Consider the following 9,029-nt stretch of genomic DNA (forward strand, 5'->3'; position numbering starts at 1 on the left):
ACCGTTGACTTTTTAAGCACATGTTTGACTGTTCGTCTTATTAAAAAAATTTGTGAAATATGTAAAACTATACGTGTACATGAAAGTATATTTAACAATGAATCAAATTATATGAAAAGAATAAATAATTACTTAAATTTTTTTAATAAAACGAATAGTCAAATACATACTTAAAAAGTCAACGGTGTCAAATATTTTAAAACGGAGGGAGTATAAAAATAGGATGTTCCCATCCCATCCCAGGATATCTCCCAACCAAACCCACCCTAGCAGTCCCGATGCACTTTTGCGCTGGAACTTGCAGAGGTTCAAGGCTCCTACTGTACGAAGTCGAACACTAGTGCGGTTGATGGGCTGAAAGCCCACCGAAAGATCACAAAAACACATTCAAGGCCACAGAGATCGGTTAAAAGCCCATACGTATCCAACTACAACTAGGCCCAAGTACAAAAAATATTTATCGATCTTTACAAGTTGGTTAAGGCAGCACATGGCTTTTAGAGGCGCGGATGTTGGATGCGCGTGCCGTAAATTTTTCATACGGACGAAAATCGATTGACAAATAGTATAATTTTAATCGAGTGTTGTTTATACACTTTTTTCCCGATAAGAACCAGATCTCCTGGTTACGAGAATAGTTGTATATGTGGCGTGTAGAGAAGAGAAAAAATAAATAAATGAGGAATGTTAGCTACTCCATTATGTAATAGCTAGCTCTACACATGTTCTAATAGAAAGAAAGAAAAAATTGTAAATGCAACCTTATAGCTAATCTTTATATATATTAGTGAGAGCGTATTCTATACACACAAGATTTCACGTGTTAACTTTCAATAATTCAGTGAAGAAATTGAAAACGTCAAGGGCTTGTTTGGCAGAGTTTTAACTCTAGCTCAGTTTCAGCTCTATCCAAAATAAAAGTAAGCTAATTGAAATACTCTTACAAAATAAATTAGAGAGATGAAATTAGATTTAAACTGCCGTACAACTTTATTTTATATAGATCTAGTTTTTACTTAAATTTAAGAGTTTGAACTGTTACCAAACAAGTCCTAAAATAATTTAATTAATGGGGTACGTGGCAAACGTAACCTCAATTCCTCAAATAACACGAGAGGCTGCGGCAAAAAGCCGACGACGGAGCAAAACGATAAAGCGAGAGAGACCTGCCGAGACCAAACTCACTGCCGTGCGCCAAACGTGCGCTGCATATAAAATTCGCCGGAATTCCATCTACCCGCACAAAATATTCGCGAGATATTTTTGTTTATCCCATCCGAACTGCTCATTGATCCGACCAAGGCGACAAGCACGACGTCGCCATCGTCATCGCCATCGCCATCGCCATCGCCAATTCGCCATCTCATCCTCTTTCTCTCTCTCTCGCCCAGTTTGGTGCACCTGTCCGCGACGCATCTGCCGCAGCTTCGCAGCAGCAGCAGCATCATGGGCCACGCCGCCGCAGCCGCCGCGGCGGCGCACGTGCCGCTGGGCGCGATCACCGTCGACGACCTCCTCGCCGCGGGGGTGGCGGGTGGTGCGGCGGCGGAGCTGCACGAGGCGGTCCGGCGCGCGGTGGGCGCGCGCGGCGGGGACGGGGATGCGGCGGCGGTGTGGGGGGAGCTCTGCAGGGCCGCGCTCCGCCCGGGCGTGCCGTTCGCGGTGCACCGGATGCTCTACTACGGATGCTTCGCCGGGTTCCCCTCCGCCACGCCGCCGGCCTGGACCCCCGACCCGTAAGCCTTCCTCCTTTTCTCTCTCGATCCTCCAATCCGCTGATTGAGATGAGGTCGCTCGCCGACGCCGAAGCTGTTCTACTAATCTGCTGTGGTTTTTGGTGGTGGGAAAATTGTTGCAGGGAGGAGGCCGTATTGACCAATGTCGGCCGCGTCCTCGAGGCGCGAGGGAGGGAGTTCCTCGGCGACAAGTACAAGGATCCAATCGCTAGCTTCACCGACTTCCACAAGTTCTCCATTGAGAATCCAGAGGTTGTGGAAGATGCAAAAATCTTGCCCTCATTGATCCATTGTTTGCGATTATTGCTGTTTTACTGTTGTTAGAGGTGAGCTTACAGTGTCAGTTTGGCCACTGTTTTTCAAGGGCAGGCGTACTGGAAGATGGTGTTTGAGGAGATGGGGATTACTTTCAGTGTGGAGCCATCTTGCATCCTGAGGGAGAACGATGCTTACCCCGGCGGCGAGTGGTTGCCCGGCGCCGTGCTGAATGCTGCTGCGAATTGCCTGACCGCGAAGCCCGGAAGGAGTTCCGACGACGTTGCTATCGTGTGGAGGGATGAGGGGAAGGATTCTGAGCCCCTCAACTTTGTTACTCTTGAGGAACTGAGGAAAAAAGTTTGGTAATGACTAATGGCATTTATATCTCTAGAGAGGGCAAGTCGGGTGTATATAAATATGTTTTGTGGCAATCTGATTCCGGAATCGATTCTTCTTGTTTTGTTTGGAGCAGCCTGGTGGCAAATGCGCTTGATGCACTCAACCTGGCTAAGGGATCCGCGATTGCCATTGACATGCCCATGAATGTGAATGCTGTTGTGATCTACCTGGCAATTGTGTTGGCAGGCTATGTGGTTGTCTCAATCGCGGACAGCTTTGCTGCTCCCGCAATATCAATGAGGCTAAAGATATCAGAAGCAAAAGCAATTTTCACCCAGGTATTTGCTTAATTCACATTTCTCCTGAAACCATTGATGAACATGTTGCTCCTTTGCTCAATAGTTTCAGCTTCTATAGGGCAAAGTTTTGGTCATGCGGACTGACAGCTTTAATTTTTCATGCTAGGATTACATCCTTCGAGATGACAAGGAATTGCCTTTGTACAGGTGCCTTAACCTTTAAATGCACAGGCTTATAGATCAGTGTTCGTATTATTAGAATTTGTCTCTAACATCATAGCTTTCATTCTACAGTAGAGTTGTGGAAGCTAAGGCCCCTATGACAATTGTGATCCCTGTAAGGGGATCAACACCAATAAAAGGACTGCGTGCTGATGATCTGTCCTGGGAAGATTTTCTTGCAAAAGTTAACCATGCCAAGTAAGTTTGCTACATTCTGATCATGGTTTCCTTTTTTTGGTAAAATGGCCGGTGGCTGCACGTGGAATGACTGGTGTATCTGCAAATTTTTGTCACATTGGATATGCCGTTACTGCCTAAATTGTGGAGCAGTCGCCAAAATTTTCCAGTGCAGCACGTTCATAATGTGTGGTGTGCAAACTCCAGAAAATTTCTGGGTAGTTAGCTTGGAAATAATTTACACTACCTCTCAGAAATACATGTTTCTTGAATTAAGTATGTATTACTATATTATGCAATAATGTGACAAAATTGCAGGGCTGATAATTATACCGCTGTTGAGCAACCTGCCTATGCCTTCACCAATATCTTGTTTTCGTCAGGGACTACAGGTGAGCACTAGTCTAGATAACATGTCTGTTTTGTGACTTTTGTGTGCTCTACCTTAACCATTCACAAATATTTGTTGTAATATTGTGCATCACAATCATGTCATAGTAGATCCTCCTTATGATTATGAGTTCCAATATTGTTCAAAATCTGATAGTTGTCATATTCAGGGGAGCCAAAAGCAATTCCATGGACACACTTAACACCTCTGAAGTCAGCTGCTGATGGATGGTGTCACATGGATATTCGCAGAGGTGATGTTGTTGCATGGCCTACTAACCTCGGTTGGATGATGGGCCCATGGCTTGTTTATGCCTCTTTACTGAATGGAGCTTCCATGGCTCTTTATAATGGCTCCCTGAATAGTTCAGGCTTTGCAAAGTTTGTACAGGTATGGATGCTTCATGGTAGAATGTTCAACCTCATGAAAATCAGTATCAGAAACTGTGCACTATCTTTTGATTTTGTTCAAATACATAATAAGAATTCTCCTAAGTATCAGTGTCAAAATGTTTCCAAAATAATTTAGAATGTGTGAATAGCTCCTGTGTAGGCCTATGCTTTTCCAGTTAAGTTCTTTTGGTAGTAATAATACAGATGGATGATGTTCCTTAACTTTGTTAGTAGGAACAATGAACAGCGTAGCCATGAAATTTCTGATACTCTCTTTTTCTGTATATATTCTACAATTTTTCAGTTTGAATTACAATATTTTCTTATACTATTTTCTCATTACTGAATAACTTCCAGGATGCAAAGGTGACTATGCTTGGGTTGGTACCCAGCATTGCTCGTTCATGGAAAAGTACAGATTGTACAGCTGGGTTTGATTGGTCAACCATTAGGTAATTTCTTGAGTGGTTTGGACTTTACCTCTTTTGTTTTAGCTTGTGTAAGGGAAATATTGTGTATCTCTTTGGATGATATGGTTTGTGACTGATTATATTGTTCCTTATATATAGATGTTTTAGCTCATCCGGGGAGGCATCCAGTGTGGATGATTATTTATGGTTGATGGGAAGAGTTTGCTACAAACCAGTTATAGAGTACTGTGGAGGCACAGAAATTGGTGGTGGATTTGTTGCTGGATCATTGCTGCAACCTCAAGCATTATCTGCATTCAGTACACCTGCAATGGGTTGTAACCTGTTTATTCTTGACAACAATGGAAATCCATTAGTAAGTATTCTGGAATAGAAAATTAGAAAAATTTCTTGCATGAGTAACATAGAATTAGTTTCTATTGTGTGTATCTCCGCTTAAGCTTGCAAACTATGCAGCCACAAGATTCTGTTGGTACTGGAGAACTTGCGCTTGATCCAACCTTCCTGGGAGCTTCAACAACATTGCTGAATGCTGATCATCATGAGGTGTACTTCAGTGGAATGCCAGAATGGAACGGGAAAGTACGTGTTTCATCCCTGGTCTCCCTAATCATCGTTTAAGTTGAGACTTGAGACCACTAATCCATGTAACTGGGTGTGCAGGTCCTTCGGAGGCATGGGGATGAATTTGAGCGTACTCCAGATGGGTATTATAGGGCTCATGGGCGCGCAGATGACACAATGAACCTTGGTGGAATTAAGGTACCAAATGCCACAAATGCACAACTTATTTAGCAAATTTAGATTTCGGCAATCCAGACATTAATGTGTCTCGACCAATCTCAGGTGAGTTCCATCGAGATAGAGCGGATCTGCAACAGGGTAAACGACGCCATCCTTGAAACAGCAGCTATTGGGGTTCCACCTCTAGGGGGTGGCCCTGAACAGCTGACCATAGCCGTCGTCTTCAAAGACCAAAGCTCACAAACAGAGGATTTGAATCAGCTGAAACTGGCATTCAACACTGCTCTGAAGAAACTTAACCCTCTTTTCAAGGTTCTTATACCATCCCTGTGAATCATCTCATTGATAACTACTGTACCCTACATCTTTTACATGGCACACTGCGATAACATCACTAAGCACCTGTTTCCTCCCATCATCTCTGCAGGTTTCTTCAGTTGTGGTAGTCCCTTCGCTCCCTAGAACAGCCTCAAACAAGGTCATGAGGAGAGTCCTCCGCAAGGAGTTCACCCAGCAGCCAAAGCACTCCAAAATCTAGGTAGTTACAAAAAAGCAAAATTGGTTCTATTGCATCATACGTACACCCAAAAGGAAAAAACTTCGGCACAGCAAACTGTGAATACACATGTCTGGTTAAAAATCACTAAATCAGTTGTATAGCAAGGCTTTTGTTCTCTCCGGTGTGAAATGAGATGATAGATCAGGTCATGATGAGGTACTGAAAGTGTTATTGCTACATTTTCCTGTCATATGTTTTTCGCTATGTGAATAAAGTCTTTGTGGGACTTCAGTGAAATTCAGGTGGCCTATAGTGTATTCCAGTGAAATTCCTAAGCTCTATTCCCTCCGTCCCATAAAAGATCAACCTAGTACTAAATATTTTTGAGAGGGAAACACTGTAGGGGAAGCCCCACGGTTAATATATTAAACAAAACAAAAGGTTCAAATTACAACAAGTTAATCCACAATTTTAGAGAGTCTCTCAAATAAATTAAGCCTATAAACTAAGAGGGAGATATCAGTCTTAAGAGCTCTCCAAGAGGCAACTGAAGGGGCTAGATTATTAAAGATTAAACCATTCCCATTCCTTTGCTTCTAAATATTCCAAGCAGTATAGAGCACCTTCTCAACATAGTGTGAAGACATATAAGAATTCTTGGCAGCAAACAACTAAGGGAAAGATCCCAAACCACACCAAATTGAGCCCAACATTCAGAGCTAAATAGGCACTGAAAGAAAATATGCAGGGTTGTTTCTCACTCCTGTAGCACACAAAACACATCAAGGAAGCATTTTGAGGAGAACAGTGCCTTCTGTCCAGCATATCATGAGTGTTTAAGCGATCTATTAAAAGAAGCCAACCAAAAACTTTGACCTTGGAAACACACTTGCTCTTTCAGATTCAATTGATATAAGCTGGCACCTGAATCTACGAAAAATTTGTAGCTTACTTCTGAGAAGAGAAAATTCCATTACCCCAAGCATATAAGTCCAGCTATCCTTCTCATCATTAAGTTGATCTATAGGATCAGAAGTTGACATTATCATATATTCCTGAGAGGCTTGCTCAGACAAAGGCAAGACAAAAAGTTCTGAAAGATCCTTTAAGGAGAACATATGAACTGAAATCTTGACATTCCTGGAAAAAGAGTGAATCCTAGGAAATACAGATGATCTGAGCTTATTATTCCACAGATCCTTCCAAAACAAACATGATTTACCATTCCCCAATATTACAGTTTAAAATTTCCCTAAAAATATCCACAAATTGCAGAACATCTCTCCACAAAAAGGATCCTTTAGGGGCGACAACATGTGGCACTTTTGAGATGTACTTTTGAGATGTAGTAAGTATTCCAGATCAGATTAACCCAGGGAATTGGTAACCTATTATAAAATTTGTGCAAATTTTTCAGGAGAAGGGCATTATTTTGGAGTCTGAGATCAATTACACCTAAACCACCTTTGTACTTTGGCTGACACACTCTGTCCCACATCACCAAAGACTTTTTGTTTGAATTTATATCTGAACCCCTTCATAAACAATGTCTCCTTGCCCTATCTATACTCTCAATTACAGATTTTGGAAGAGACAGAAAACACATATAATACGTTGGCAAAGAGGAGAGTACTGCATTTACAATTGTCAATCTATCACCATAAGAAAGGAGTGCTATTGTTGTTGAAAGACGTCTCTCCACTCTATCCACCAAAGGGGCAAAATCAATTACTTTAGGCCTAATTGATAATTCCTTCATTTCACAATGTAAGTCATTCTAACATTTCCTTACATTTATAGTCTAGATTCGTTAACATCAATATGAAAAAATGCTAGAATAACTTATATTGTGAAACAAAAGAAGTACTAAATATGATACTCTCTCCGTTTCATAATATAAGACTTTTTAGAATTGTCTATATTTATATAGATGTTTATAAATCTAGACACGTATAGAATTATCGTACTATGAATCTGGATCATCTTACTATGAATCTAGACGATTAAGAGTTCGCTATCCTGGACGTTGAAGTCGTTATCCAGATTCCTTTTTTTTGCCGGAGGGTTTAGACGAGAATCAATGAAAGGATTCACTAGGTGGGGCCCTTCTCACACTGGGTCAGGCGTGGCACTGACACGTATGTCCCACCCCAGGGAACTCGGGGTGGGGACACTTTGTCAGTCGTCCAGTGACTCGTTGAGGGGATTCCACGTGTCCCGGTTGCCACGGTGGATCATGCCGTTAGCCGATTCGAAAGTAACGCTACATTCCTGCTCATAAGCATGCATGACCAACTCAACATTTGACCGTCGTCGTCAGCTCAGCACATCCACCGGCCTCGGCTTCGCCTACCTGTGGAATGTGGATACTTAAAAGGCTCGATCGATCAGTAAATCCATCTTATAAAAATCTTCCCAAAAAGAATCTGAGAAGAGACGGCGATGGGGAAGCTGGCGAAGCTCGTCGGCGGCATCAAGGCGAGGCTGCGAAGAAGGAAGATGCTGACGGCGGCGGCGGCGGAGTCGTCGTCGTCGTCGTCGTGCTACGACAAGATGGAGAAGACAAACAGCATGAAGGTGGAGATCACTAGCCGCCGCGCGCAGAAGCTCATCGCCAAGAACCTCGCCATCGTCGACGCCATGGTCGCCGGCAGCAACAGCAACAACAGCAGCAAGGCCAAGAAACGCGCCTTCTTCCCGTGACGCTCTCTGATTAATCCCCTCCCTTTGCTGTCGTGGACATAGATAATAATCCAATGACCGGTAATTTGATTGAGCAGTAGGAATTGCAGAATGTTTTATAGGTTTGTAGAGGATTTATATTAGGGTAAAGTTTATCTTTGGATCTCAGACTTCCGTCGAAGTCCATAGTTTTAGCTGCACTAGAAATTATCTTGCTGTTTTTATGTCCCGTTCGGTGATTGTTAACAAGTTATTGTCCCACATATTGTATACATTTTTTTACTCTTCTTTTTCCTTGCATCTCTGTAATCACTACTTTGTGTGAGGAAATAAGGGGGAAAATGTGTGACATGTGGAACCAATCCCATATTAGCACCTAAAACAACATAAAACAATGTTGGTGCTTGTTACTGTTGTTGTGTGACAAAAAACCACCATCTAAAATCAGCATCAGGGTGAAACTTGTCCGATTTCAAAAATTTAGGATAAAAACAAACGATTTTTATAGTTCACGGTGAAAATTGGACTTCAATGCAAGTTTGAAGGCTAAAAATAGACTTTACTCTACATTTGTCTTTCTGCAAAAAAGAGTCGTCCTCCATCCCTGCTACTCCCACCGCGCGTTTCGTTTGTACGCTCCTCTTGCATAATCATGGTAAGAGTTCTTCTCAATCACCGGATCTAATTTTTACCAATCACAATCCTAACTTCTCTAGTTACATACTCTCTGGGAATGAACCTGGACACGCATTTGTCCCTCCGTCCCATAAAAAACCAACTTCTGAGGATGAATTTGAACAACATTTGTCCAGATTCATTAGTAGAAGTTTTTTTTTTAACAGAGCGTGTAGGTACATGA

At 42.3% G+C, this 9,029-nt stretch overlaps 1 protein-coding gene across 2 annotated transcripts; it reads left to right on the forward strand.

Annotated features, from left to right (window-relative positions):
* Positions 1-1,385: 1,385 nt before the first annotated feature.
* Positions 1,386-5,785, forward strand: LOC9271425 (hexanoyl-CoA synthase). 2 transcript variants are annotated; one of them, XM_015756862.2, is made up of 14 exons: positions 1,386-1,736; positions 1,859-1,988; positions 2,101-2,356; positions 2,467-2,671; positions 2,799-2,839; positions 2,927-3,052; positions 3,350-3,423; positions 3,592-3,812; positions 4,172-4,266; positions 4,384-4,600; positions 4,702-4,827; positions 4,909-5,007; positions 5,092-5,301; positions 5,417-5,785. In XM_015756862.2, the coding sequence occupies exons 3-14, from the start codon at positions 2,118-2,120 to the stop codon at positions 5,525-5,527; spliced, it is 1,764 nt and encodes a 587-aa protein (XP_015612348.1). In that variant the 5' UTR covers positions 1,386-1,736; positions 1,859-1,988; positions 2,101-2,117; the 3' UTR covers positions 5,528-5,785. The 2 variants fall into 2 exon arrangements, with proteins under 2 accessions (XP_015612348.1, XP_015612347.1); XM_015756861.3 differs by having other exon boundaries at positions 2,106-2,356.
* The last annotated feature ends 3,244 nt before the right edge of the window (positions 5,786-9,029 follow it).

The sequence above is a fragment of the Oryza sativa genome, chromosome 9 (genome assembly GCF_034140825.1).
Source record: "Oryza sativa Japonica Group chromosome 9, ASM3414082v1".
NCBI lineage: Eukaryota > Viridiplantae > Streptophyta > Magnoliopsida > Poales > Poaceae > Oryza > Oryza sativa.